The 14158-nt window shown below is 41.0% G+C and overlaps 1 protein-coding gene across 1 annotated transcript in view; it reads left to right on the top strand.

Annotated features, from left to right (window-relative positions):
• Positions 1-14158, top strand: part of LOC127617566 (lysosomal-trafficking regulator-like) — a 94358-nt gene that overhangs the window by 69982 nt on the left and 10218 nt on the right. The window contains exons 36-47 of the mRNA XM_052089537.1: positions 767-860; positions 1002-1063; positions 1143-1198; positions 1595-1747; positions 4066-4310; positions 4412-4478; positions 6412-6568; positions 7443-7583; positions 10127-10344; positions 10691-10921; positions 11514-11703; positions 13567-13703. Coding sequence (XP_051945497.1) covers positions 767-860; positions 1002-1063; positions 1143-1198; positions 1595-1747; positions 4066-4310; positions 4412-4478; positions 6412-6568; positions 7443-7583; positions 10127-10344; positions 10691-10921; positions 11514-11703; positions 13567-13703 — 1751 coding nt within the window. The remainder of the gene's footprint in view (positions 1-766; positions 861-1001; positions 1064-1142; positions 1199-1594; positions 1748-4065; positions 4311-4411; positions 4479-6411; positions 6569-7442; positions 7584-10126; positions 10345-10690; positions 10922-11513; positions 11704-13566; positions 13704-14158) is intronic.

Consider the following 14158-nt stretch of genomic DNA (forward strand, 5'->3'; position numbering starts at 1 on the left):
AGCGGGATGGTTTGGGGATGATTTGCTGCTTCAGGTCGACTTGCAATAATTGAGGGAAACATGAATTCTGCTTTCTACCAGAAACTGTATTTTGTGTTTACTCCTGCTGCCTTTGTTTTATGTTACATCTCATTTGAAGATCTAAATCAATTTAATATGAAAATACACAAAAATAGAAGAAATCAGGAAGGGGCAAATACTTTTTTTACAGCACTGTATGTGCTGTTGTGCAGCATTTTATTTGACAAAAATAAGTCACATTTTGTGTTTTGGATTATGCTGTGAGGATCTTTACTAAAGCAATACATTTGATAACAAAAAAGTAATTGTTCTATTAAGGCTCCGTCAATCCTCGCATCTGATCACGTGACTCGTTGTGCATGACACCGCGGAGACTCACAGCATGTGGAGGCTCATGTTACTCTCCACGATCCACACACAACTCACCACACGCCCCATTGAGAGCGAGAACCACTAATCACCACCACGAGGAGGTTACCCCATGTGACTCTACCCTCCCTAGCAACTGGCCAATTTGGTTGCTTAGGAGACCTGGCTGGAAACAGAAAGAGATCCACATTTGGGCGTGCTCAGCACTCCCAAATGTGGATTTCTTTCTGTTTTCTCTGAATCTGAGCATAGCAGAGTCAAACCTGTCTGTCACAGGACAAATCATTGTCTAACAGACCCGATTTCATTAATAGATTTTGACCAGCTGTGTAGTTACTGCATTTTTCCTTTGCAAATGTGTTTGTCCTCATCACAGACACCATTAAAGCTCCTCTGGCCTTCCTGTTTGAAGCCAAGACTCACTCCTCTTCCTCCATAGTGAAGGACAAAGCCACCAGTGAGCCAATCAGGTAATCACAAACACACACACACCCATCACGCTCTACAAAAACACAGCTTGTCAGTTTTCAGTCAAATCAAGGCTTCGTCCTCGGAGCAGAGAATATCAATGAACGCATAAAGCTAAACATTTTGTTTTCCTCACTATTTAGGTTCACTAGGAGATGTGTAAGTGTGGCGCCCTCTAGAGAGACAGCAGGGGAACTGTTGCTGGGTAAGACTTCCTCAGATTGTCTGTCCAAACCGTTAGCTCTGTCTGGAGTGACCTCTGACATGCTTTTGTGTGTGTGTAGGGAAGTCTGGCATGTACTTTGTGGAGGAGAATGTAGCTGAGACGCATGATAACCAGGTAACTTCTGCTTCTAAACATTAGAGCTGGGCGTCGTGACAGAAGTAGAAATGTGTCGACCAGTTTAGGTTTAGTTATACTGTTCATACTCTGGTAGATATACAGTATTTGCCCAGCTATCGGAGGACTGGACTGTCCCATTATGCCATTTACACACAAGAGCAATGGAAAAACACAGAGTAATGTGAAAATACGGATCAAGACGTGTCGCAAACAAGTCATAACGAGGAAGAAATTATTAAATTGTTAAACTTTTGGTTATTTACATGGTTATTGATATAAATAAAATTGCTCATATCATGAGACAAGATTTTGGTAATACCGCTCAAAACGGTATTCATGATGTTATATGGCATCTGTGTGTGATTTGAGTCTTATAGCATGTTGTTTCATCAGAGTCCACATGGAGAGACGGAGCCAGCCTCTTATTCCTGGACGTATGAGGACATAAAGGAAGTTCACAAGCGCTGGTGGCAGTTGAGAGACAATGCCATGGAAATCTTCCTTACCAATGGCAGGACGCTGTTATTTGCGTTTGATACCACCAAGGTAACAGCATCCAGTGCTGGATAGTAACGGATTACATGTAATCTGGATTATGTAATCGGATTTTATTTTTTTAATCAAGTACTTTAATTAATTTAAATAGATTAAATTATATTTTAAAATACTTGTAATCAGATTATAGTTACTTTTTTGTGTATACCATGATTAAATTAATGAGGCAAAGGCAGTAAATTGTTCATGATTTATATATAAAAAAATAAAGATAATTATATTTCAACATTTTCCATTCTATATCAGGGGTGGAGTGGAATTGCACACACAGACCTGACACTAGCTGACAGCCAAAATGACACTAAAGATGGTAATAGTGCCGTGACGTTAGCCTAGTTTTAGTTTTGCGAATTGCTTTTGTACTCCGCTTCAAAAGTGTGCGTACAAATTTTGCAACCATTTTTTTGTGTGTGTGGTGTTGAGTCTCAAATATAACTGGTCTGATCTGTTACCAAATGCAGAGGATATTTATATTGGCATATTTACTGGAGTAAGAAACTTTTTATTGCTTTTTTAATTTCACTTCGAAACAGACAAAATGGGTTGAAATCCATTGAGTTTTCTTTAATGCATTTAAGCAAATCGGGCTCTATTATCATGACCGCGCTATGCGCAACCACTGTGCTACACTTATCCAATTTTCATGCCAGCTCAAACCGCAAGGGGGCATGAATGGGAGTGTTTGCGGTATCTGTGGGTGTATGCGTGCAAACTCTGGATGCACTGTATGTTAATGAAGTGGCGCAAAGTGCAATTTTCTATTTTCCTGAGAAATAGGTCGTTATGCTAAAACGTTTCATTACATTTCAAACAAAGTCTTTGAATTTTTCGTGATTACAATAAATAAATGACATTTTTAAAGCAAAATTTGACCAGTAGAAATGAAAAAAATAAATCCACATCCAAACCTGGAAAGCCAATAAAATCAATGTTAATACAAGCCATGATTTGTGACTCACTTGATCAATTTTATTAATAATACTTACATTCTCTATCATTTAACGGAGCGTATATCCACATATTGACGAGAATCACATTTTCCATGCGTATAAAAGGAACGTGTTGCTGTCTTAGGAATATGCCTGACATTCAACTAGGATGCAGTTAATACACCAAAAAAAATGTAAGTCCATATTTCTATTCTTCTGATTCATTGCATGTAGTCCATTTACACTACCAACTTCTTATGAATGTGCTGTCTTTTATTTACATTATGCATTTGACAGACGGTTTTATCCAAAGCGACTTTACAGTGCACTTATTGCAGGGACCTGGAGTTAAGTGCCTTGCTGAAGGACACAATGGTGGTGGCTGTGGGGATTGAACCAGCGACCTTCTGCTTACCAGTTATGTGCTTTAGCCAACTACGCAACCACCCCTCCAGATAGTTTATATCGCTGGTGCTTGAAAGGGAATGGACTATATAATAGAACGCAGACGCTGCAATAACCGAAGAAGAACCTCCCATTAGCGCTTTGCACGTGCAATTTTGCCAAACCCACATGCGCTTAGACTTGGCGCATGCTTGCACGAAAATACTAAAACTACATGGCCATGCACACTGTCTTTGTGTATATGATTTAAAGCTTACCGCTAGCACTCTTAATATGGGGCCCATAATGTCAAAATTGTATTAGATTATCGTACTCATTTGCACATGACATCAAATAAACAAAAATGAGGTCAGAAGTAATCCAAAACAATCAAATTAGATGCCCAAAAAAAGTTTAATCCAAGAGATTACGTTACTGACTACAATTTTAGCCATGTAATTTGTAATCGGTACCAGATTACTATTCAGAAGTAATCTTCCCAGTACTGACAGCACCGCTGTCCCTGTTTCCACCTGGTCAAAAGCACATTTGACCGCATCACATTTGAGGTGTAAACGCTAATCCGTCCTGAATGTGTCCTGGCAGCAGCAAAGCTCCACCCCCTCACCTGTCAATCAACTGCTACACGTAAACAAGTGTTTAAACTTTTACGCCGGTTACGAGCGGTTTTAAAAGGAAATAAACGTCCGATTGCAACATTTAAAAAAGTTTATATATACACAAGCATGAGAACTTCTTCAGTGTGTCCGAAATCAACATGGGACAGGAAGGACACTTGAGAAGCACGTGTCTCACCTGACCACATGTGATCAGATTTGGCTTCACACGCATCATAAAACCAGGTGTGGAATTGTGGAATTGATAAGTGGAATTCCAACTATTCCCATCCCCAATTTTGTTACACTCCCAATATGTTTGACATATGTGGCATTAGTTGTTGCATGATGTCACTTCCTGTTGTGTATTCTGTCTCAGTTCCGTGATGACGTCTACCACAACATCCTGACCTCAGACCTGCCTAACCTGCTGGAGTACGGTAACATCACCGCTCTGACACACCTGTGGAGCTTAGGGCAGATCACTAACTTTGAGTACCTCACCCACCTGAACAAGCACGCGGGACGCTCCTTCAATGATCTCATGCAGTACCCCGTGTTCCCCTTCATTCTGCGAGACTACACCAGTGAGACACTGGACCTGCAAGAGACCTCCATTTACAGGTCAGAACACGTACCATTTTCAACATGATTACTGTGTTTATAAAGAAATATGAAATAATTTGATGAATCAAATGTTTGTGGATGTGTTTGTGATGTAACAGGAACCTCAGCAAACCCATTGCCGTTCAGTCTAAAGAGAAGGAAGACCGTTATGTGGACAATTACAGGGTACTGCTGTGCCACAGGCTCTAATTCCTGTTTACACCAGCGCCTTTTAACCAATCACACTCTGGCTCTGATCCAAAACGTAGTGAGCTGCAGTATTTTAAGGCATCATGGGGTGATCCCGATGTGATGGCAGTTCTATAAAGTAGGCAGCAAAATTAAACCGCCTTCTAAGATACCTTCTTTTGGCCAAACAAGCTCAATGATAAATTAATCTTAAATGGCGGATGAAGTGAGAGAAATGTTGATGATACAGCAAATATACTTATAATTCATTCAGAACTGAAGTCTTGGTAAAATTGTTCTGTCTAATAAACATTTAATATTGTACCATTACTCACTTACTGTACGAGGTTGCATTTCAGTAAGGATGCTGCCAATGTTGGCTGTAGAAATCAAGGCAGCTTGCTATGGGACAGAGCCGGTTTCATTATACACACACTTACAGTGCCTTTAAAAAGTATTTGCCCCCTTCCTGATTTCTGCTTCTTTTGTGTATTTTCATAATAAATTGTTTTAGATCTTCAAACGAGATGTAACAAAGGCAACCTGAGTAAACACAAAATACATTTTTCAAATATATATTTTTTTTTATTGAAGCAAAAAAGTTATCCAACAGCTATATCACCCATGTGAAAAACTAACTGCCCCCTTAAACTTAACAGCTGGTTGTGCCACCTTTAGCAGAAACAACTGCAACCAAACACTTCTGATAACGTGAGATCCGTCTTTCACAACGCTGTGGGGGAATTCTGGGCCATTCTTCACACAACTGCTTTAGTTCAGACACATTGGAGGGTTTCACCTCTGAATGTCTCAAAAGAAGCTAAATTAAAGTTTTGGAGTGTCAAATTCCTGACTTGAACCCTATTGAGATGTTGTGGCAGGACCTTAAATGATGATGGGACGTTCTCCTTTAGGATTTTCTGGTAGAGAGCAGAATTCATGTTTCCCTCTTATTGCAAGTCGACCTGAAGCAGCAAAGCATCCCCAAACATCCCGCTACCACCACAATGCTTGACCGCAGGTATGATGATCTTTTTGTGGAATTCTGGGTTTGATTTACGCCAGATGTAACGGGACCCCTGTCTTCCAAACAGTTCCACCTTCGACTCATCAGTCCACAGAACATTCTCCCAAAAGGTCTGCAGGTTATCAAGGTGTGTTTTTTGCAAAACCCAAAAGTTCTTCTGGGTGTGCAGTGGTTTTCTCCTCGCCACTCTTCCATTAATGGCATTTTTGGCCAGTGTCTTTCTGTTAGTGGTGTCATGAACAGTGACCTTTATTGACAAACGAGAGGCCTGCAGCTCCTTGGATGCTGTCCTTGTGTTTTTTGAGACTTCCTGGATGAGTCGTCACTGTGCTCTTGGAGGAATTTTGGAAGGTCTACCACTTCTGGGAAGGTTCACTACTGTGCCAAGTGTTCTCCATTTGGAGATGATGCTCTCACTGGGGTCCTCTGGAGTCCCAGAGCCTTTGAAATAGCTTTGTAACATTTTTCTCATCATTTCTGGGATTACTTTCGACCTTGGCATAGTGTACTACTGGACTGAGACCTTTTAGCCAAATTCATGTTGCCGAAAAAGTTGTATTTAAATGTTGATTTGATTGAACAGGGCTGGCAGTAATCAGGTCTGTGTGTGTCTAGTCCAGCTGAACCCCATTATGAATGCAGTTTCATAGATTTGGGGATTTAGGAATGACGGGGGCAAATGCTTTCTCACAGAGGCCCAGTTTTTATTTGGATAACTGTTTTGCTTCAATAAATATCATTATAATATACACCAAAACAGAAGAAATTAGGATGGGGCAAATAATTTTTCACAGTACAGGATCACTACTTGACACTTGATGTTCCATTTCTACCCAGTGTGTGTGTGTGTGTGTGTGTGTGTGTGTGTGTGTGTGTGTTTAATAACATTGATCTGCTCCACAGTATCTGGAGGAGGAGTATAAAAAGGGTAAGAGAGAGGACGACCCCATACCCCCCGTACAGCCCTATCACTACGGCTCCCACTACTCCAACAGTGGCACTGTTTTGCACTTCCTGGTCAGATTGCCGCCCTTCACCAAGATGTTCTTGTCTTATCAAGGTTAGTTGGTCTTCAAATGGGCAACGTTGCCAGACTTATGGCTATAAGTATAATGTCTGGTCCACTTTGCAGTGTTTTCTAGCCAAGGATTGCCTACTTAGAAAGGAAGAGATTGTCTTGATATGTAAAATAGCCAAATATAGTATTTATTTGTATTTTTTTACACACACATAGCATTTAAGCAGCAATAAGAAGAAATATAGAGGACTAAAGCTGCATAAATTAAATATAATTGAATACATTTTTTGCAAGGAAAATGCAAAACCTCCTGATATGGTCTGAGGCCATTTGCCTAACAGCATTTCTTGTCATTTGTCATTCCAAGACGTCTTCCAGTCAGCCCAGTGGCGGGTAGATGAGCAAAATCACCTGCTGCCATGCGCATGATATAGGCTATCCACATCTATCCGCAGCTATTGTTTATTATCGTCTGTCAGTGAGTGTCGTGAACAGCAGCGGGATATTTGTCAGATATGGTCGATATCCGATTACAGCGTCCTATCGCCCAGCCCTAGTGTGAACGCCCCCTTGAGAAAGATTGAAACGGATTTGTTTTCAGTTTATGTCTTTGTATGATCACAGGTGCAGCTCGTTGATTTTTTTTCTACATCATTCTTCACAATTAGTACTCTGAATCGCTGTATTTATAAATATTTAACAGCATTTCCTGCATTCACAGAGGGGTCTTCAACATTTCAATGTGATGCTTTTAAAGGCTCATGGAAAAGGTCTTGCGCTACATGCATTAGCCTTAGAAAGGCAATCAGGTCTTTCATCAGACCTCTTTATCATCTATCCTCTTTCTATTTCTAATACAGTTGGTTTTCCATATCAGATTACACAACAAACTGATGAAAGCTTCTGTGTGTCACAGATCAGAGCTTTGATATTCCTGACCGAACGTTCCACTCGATGAACACCACGTGGCGTCTGTCGTCCTTTGAGTCCATGACGGATGTCAAAGAGCTCATCCCAGAGTTCTTCTACCTGCCAGAGTTTCTGGTCAACAGGGAAGGTTGGAGCACCTTAATTCCTGTTTTTGTTACATTCTCTGCTAGCATCCATTTATTGATTGATTTCATTTTAGACACATTTATGGGTGACTCACAAGAAAACTGTCAAGAACAATTCCGGGACAATTTAGTTTTTCATTATATTTGACATTTGAAAGGAATATTCCGGGTTCAATACAAGTTGAGCTCAATCACCAGTATTTGTGGCATAATATTGATTTCCAAAAAAAAACATTTCTACTAGTCCCTTGTTTAATAATAATAATAAACAAAGAACAATTGCTGTTACAGTGGAAGTGAATGGGGCCAGACAAACCAAAAAGTACAGCCACAAGATGTTAATGTTAGACATGAATTTAGTGTTATGAATTCACTTACAAAACTAATGTGTATAAACATATAACTAATGCATACCATTGCCTTTTGGGAAAATTCGCCGTTTTGAATCCAAAATAGGTCATTTACGTGATTTGTGCAAATCCGATTATTATTATTATTTTTGGGGTGCCGGACACGTGCACACCACCGCCTCTGTGTTTAACTGACACAACGCGTTTCTCTGAATTCCAAACCAGGGTTAAGATATCCATACTGAAAACTGATTTTCTAATTGTATTTGTCACTTTATATTCTCAACAAAGTTTGTTAATACAGAACATGACTTAAAGCAAGTTTGTGCGTTACTAATAGCCAAACATTGTACAAAATTTTAATGATGTCTATTTGAATATCTCATGTTCTTTACTGTGTGTGTGTGAGAGAGTGTGTGAGAGAGAGAGAGAGAGAGAGAGAGTGTGTGAGTGAATGTGTGTGAGTGAATGTGTGTGAGTGAATGTGTGTGAGTGTGAATGTGTGTGTAAGAGTGAATGAGTGTGTGTGTGTGTGTGTGTGTCTGAGAGTGACTGAGTGTGTGTGTGAGTGTGTGTCTGAGAGTGACTGAGTGTGTGTGTGAGTGTGTGTGTGAATGAGTGAGTGTGTGCGTGAGTGTGTGTGTGTGCGTTTGTATATGTGGGTGAATGAATGAGTGTGCGAGAAAGTGTGTGTGAGAGTGAATGCGTGTGTGTGTGAGAGTGAATGAGTGTGTGCGTGTGTCTGAGAGTGAATGAGTGTGTGTGTGAGAGTGAATAAGTGTGTGCGTGTGTCTGAGAGTGAATGCGTGTGTGTGTGTGAGAGTGAATAAGTGTGTGTGTGTGAGAGAGTGAATAAGTGTGTGTGTGTGTGTCTGAGAGTGAATGAGTGAGTGTGTGTGTATGTGTGGGTGAATGAATGTGCGAGAAAGTGTGTGTGAGTGCGTGTGTGTGTGAATGAGTGTGTGTGAGAGAGTGAATGAGTGTGTGCGTGTGTCTGAGAGTGAATGAGTGTGTGTGTGAATGAGTGTGTGTGAGAGAGTGAATGAGTGTGTGCGTGTGTCTGAGAGTGAATGCGTGTGTGTGTGAGAGTGAATAAGTGTGTGTGTGTGAGAGTGAATAAGTGTGTGTGTGTGTCTGAGAGTGAATGCGGTGTGTGTGTGTGTGTGTGTGTGTGAGAGTGAATAAGTGTGTGTGTGTGAGAGTGAATAAGTGTGTGTGTGTGTCTGAGAGTGAATGAGTGTGCGAGAGTTTGAGTGAGTGAGTGTGTGCAAGAAAGTGTGAGTGAGTGTGTACCATGCCACTAGTAAAATGAAATATGTTCTTTACCTAATAAATACTGAATTTGTTTATTATTGTCCAACTTTCTGAAGTCAAGGCAAATTGTTTCAAATGTGGTGTAGATTTTTTCAGAATATCTGCATAGTTAGGGCAGATGATGAGGAAGTGTTGCTCTGTCTCTATATCTCCTTGGCAACAGTATGGGCATATGCTGCTCTCTCTGGGCAGCCAGTTTTCTCTCTCTCTCACCTTCATCCACACCGACACACATACACAATGATGATTCTAAGACTTTATAGATATTACAGTTTCAGTTTCTGTTAATGCCTGATCTCCTGTAAAGCTGCTTTGAAACGACGTGTGTTGTGAAAAGATCTATACAAATAAAAATGACTTGACATACATAGGCCTACGCGACACACACACACACACACACACACACAGGGACTCGAGTCATGACCAACTGAGCCTTGATATAAACGCACCCCCATGACTTGATCAACACTACCCCCTCTCTATCGCTCTCACACATGGACGCACACACATACTGGCGAGCCAGACACAGTCTTGATTTCAACAGATCCCCGCAACTTAAAAAAACAGTTGTGTAGCGACTGAAAAACTTCAGTCAACTTCTGGCTCAACCAATGGAAGATGAGGGGAGTGTTTGGGATGTCTGTTTAAAAACAACAAATATTTTAGCATTATCATTATTTTTAAAAATCATAATTTTTCTTACCAGTGCACAGAAATGACACACTTCTCCCTTAGTAAGAAGTTCTATATTTTACCAAATAATTTTCATGTAAAAACATTCTTGTGCAGACACATCTCTGATGACATTATTATTTTAATATTTAAAAACATCTGCCCTCCTGAAATGTTAGCATGGCATTTTCTTCTTTCCCCTCTGGCAGGTTTTGACTTGGGCGTGCGACAGAACAGCGAGCGGGTGAATCATGTGAATCTGCCGCCATGGGCCCGGAACGACCCACGACTCTTCATCCTGATCCACAGACAGGCGCTGGAATCAGACCAGGTGTCTCAGACGCTGTGCCAGTGGATAGACCTGGTGTTTGGACTCAAGCAAAAGGGCAAAGCTGCGGTCCACGCCATCAACGTCTTCCATCCTGCTGTACGATCTTATAGTTCCTCATTATATACTTCACAGTACACTTCAAAACTTTTGATAGTTCAGACGCAGTTCTTTACAGATGGGCAATGCCACTGATTTTCTTTTCGATCCGATATCATGTACTCATTGCCGATATCTTTACCAATACCGATACCTCTGTTAAATACATTTTTTTATTATATTCTTATGATAAAATGGGTCATCATAAAAAAACATATATTGGTCTAAACTGCATTTTATCAGACATCTAATTCATTACTGACAAGCTAAAAGACATCTGTCTACTTCAGCTTGTCAACCCTCTAAAGAAAAATGTTTTTTCCCTCCCTTTGTTTTGTCTCTATAGACTTACTTTGGCATGGATGTCTCTGCCGTTGAAGATCCAGTGCAGCGTCGAGCTCTTGAAACCATGATAAAGACATACGGCCAGACGCCCAGGCAGCTGTTCAACGTGTCCCACACCTGCCGGGCCGGACCCAAGCTCCTCTCCGAGGGAGAACTGCCTGCAGCCATGGGTCTCCTGGTGCAGCTTGCCTTCAGAGAGAGCCGAGAGACGCCCAAAGACTCCATCTACCCGGTACAGCAAACTGGCATTGCACATCATTCATCCAGCGTCACTTTAAAGGAATAGTTTACCTATGAAAACTGCAAACTTGTATTACCTTCTGTCTTCCATGAAACACAAAAGGAGACATTGCAAGGAAAGTGGACCGTGAGTTTTTACTCTCAAACGCAAAATGGACATTAAAGTAAGTCCTTACAACTCATACGTTATATTCCAATTCTTCTGAAGCCAAACGATTGCTTTGTTTCACACTGATAATCTTCCCCTCTCTGAGCTCACAAACCTCAATCATGCTCAAGACATTTATTGCGTTTTATTGGTTTTATTGTCCTTTTTGGAGCGTGTCGGTAAAAACACCAGCCACAGAAGCTTGGACATTCCGCTAAACATCTCCTTTGTGTTCCACGGAAGAAAGTCATGCAGGTTTGGAATGACATGCGGGAGTTAAATGATGACAGAACTTTTAGACAAATGCAGACTTTTGTAAATGCAGAATATATTGCAACACAATTATTATTATTTTATTCATTACGTGAGTCTCAAAAGTTCCACTTGGTCTTCTTTTTGTTTTTAAATGTGTTTAACCCTCTCCTGTGGTTTCTAGAGTCCTTTGCCTTGGATAAAGGGGTTAAAATGGGGTGAGTACGTGGGGTCACCCAGCGCTCCAGATCCTTTAGTGTGTTTCAGCCAACCTCATGGCGAACACTTCGGCTCTCTGCTAGCACTGCCCACACGTGCCGTCTGCGGCCTCTCACGCAAGTTCTGCCTCATGATGATCTACAGCAAAGAGCAAGGTTAGAAAGAACACAAATCATCATGCACTTGCCTTTTTAATAAGGCCCTGTTTATACTTATTGTTAAGATCCGTCTCTTGCAATCCAGTCAGAAGCAGTCAGATGAGACATGACTCTGTTTATATGTGTTGTGATCAGATCTCATCTGTTTTTGTCTGACTACACACATGAGTCACTATGTCTGCGAGCTACGATAAAGTGCAAAATAGTCTGCACACTTGCTTTCAAATACACTTATTAGTGTTTATCTCGCCACAAATGTGTAATTTCAAGTGGCGTTCTTATTGATATTTTAATTCAGCATCTGTAGTTTCTGGCAGAACATCAATCACAAAACAACTTTTTGGAGTTTCTCTCTCTCTCTCTCTCTCAAAAAAAAAAAAAATAATAGCCACTTCTTTCGGAAATGTTGTTTTCTCACCAGAAAGGAATGGGCCTCCTTGCAGACTGTATCCACGGTAACAAAGGAAATTAAAATGTGATGTATGAATCATATTGATCAGGGGATTTCAAACCTTTTGATGCCACGGACCCCCAGACTTGGCAGTCACCTTGTGAGGGACCCCCTCCTAAAATATATTGCAACACTTTACAATAAGGTTCTATTTGTTAACATTATTTAAAGGGGATCTATTATGCAAACTTCACTTTTACATGGTGTTTGTACATAAATGTGTGTTGGCAGAGTGTGTACACAACCACCCAATAATGATAAAAAAAAATCCACCCAGTCCTTTTTGTTGAATCCCCATTAATCAGAAGCGCTGTCTCAGAACAAGCCGTGATGTCACTTTGTACAGGCCCCGCCCACGACTGTTGATGGACACTGCCTATGTTTGTTTGGGTGTGTGTCGTTTCGTTCTAGCGCATAGTGAACGTTGTAACAGTATTTGTGTGTGTGTTGCATCCGTCATTACAAAACTTCAGAAAGAAACTCTATAAATGTATGAGTGGTGGTGGCGTAGTGGGCTAAATCACTGAGCTGGTAAGCAGAAGGTCGCTGGTTTGATCCCCACAGCCACCACCATTGTGTCCTTGAGTAAGGCACTTAACTCCAGGTTGCTCCTGGGGATTGTCCCTGTAATAAGTGTACTGGATGTCGCTTTGGATAAAAGCGTTTGCCAAATGCATACATGTAAATGTATCAAATGACCATTTGGAAACTTCCGGTTTCATTCTGAAAGTGAGTCTCTCCCTCATCAGTGTCTGACTCCGGTTCAAACATATCGGGCTGAACAACGCTATTTTCACTGTCAGTCATATTACTTACGATGTCTAGTTATCTGAAGCAGAGATGTCAAAACTCCGCCCTATTCTGGATATGGGGCGGGGAGCACCAGCTCATTTGCATTTAAAGATACACACGCGCAAAAACCGCTCGTTTTTATTCTCACCCAGAAATTGGCATTTTCAACATGGTATAATAAATGATCCGTGGGGTATTTTGAGCTGAAACTTCAACAGACACATTCTGGGGACACTGAAGATTTAAATGACATCTTGTGAAAAGGGGCATAATAGGTGCTCTTTAAAAACATTAGTTAACATGAACGAACAATGAACAATTGTACTTTTATTAACTAGCATAAACAAATATTCATTAACACTGTTAAAAATATATAGTTAATTATTTGTTCAGGATTCCTGATTTAACTAATGTTTACTAATGGACCTTATTGTAAACTGAAATGGCAATAATGTCAAATTCATATCGCTTTTATTTATTTATTTTACTTTATTATATTTTTTAACACTTTTTTCTTTCTCTGAAATTTACCACAGCCCCCTGTTTAAAAGCCCCTGATGTATTGCAGATCTCCTCACAGTATGATACATTGTTTTGTTTTACCCTTCTGCTCTCAGGTGTACGGAGCATGCACAGTACAGACATTCAGTGGTCGGCCATTCTGAGCTGGGGTTACACCGACAACATGCTGCGACTGAAGAGCAAACAGAGCGAGCCGCCAATCAACTTCATCCAGTGCTCACCACTGCACCAGGTCAGACACGCCCACAACACAGTGCCAACACACTATTCACTATTTGTTCAGTTGTTTATTTCAAACCCGAGTACAAACTTGTCCCTGTTGGTTTCTTTTCACTTTAATATTCGGATCTGAACCGTGGTTGGTTTGCGTCAACAACGCTTGGGTGGCCAGGGTAACCGGTGGCCTGGGTAGCTCAGCAAGTAAAGACGTTGACTATCACACCTGGAGTCAGGAGTTTGAATCCAGGGCGTGTTGAGTGACTCCAGCCTGGTCTCCTAAGCAACCAAATTGGCCCGGTTGCTAGGGTGGGTTGAGTCATGTTGGGGTAACCTCCTCGTGGTCACAATAATGTGGTTCTCGCTCTCGGTGGGGCGTGTGGTGAGTTGTGCGTGGATGCCGCGGAGAATAGCGTGAATTCTCCACACACGCTACATCTCCGTGGTAACACGCTCAACAAGTCACATGTT

The sequence above is a fragment of the Xyrauchen texanus genome, chromosome 24 (genome assembly GCF_025860055.1).
Source record: "Xyrauchen texanus isolate HMW12.3.18 chromosome 24, RBS_HiC_50CHRs, whole genome shotgun sequence".
Lineage (NCBI taxonomy): Eukaryota > Metazoa > Chordata > Actinopteri > Cypriniformes > Catostomidae > Xyrauchen > Xyrauchen texanus.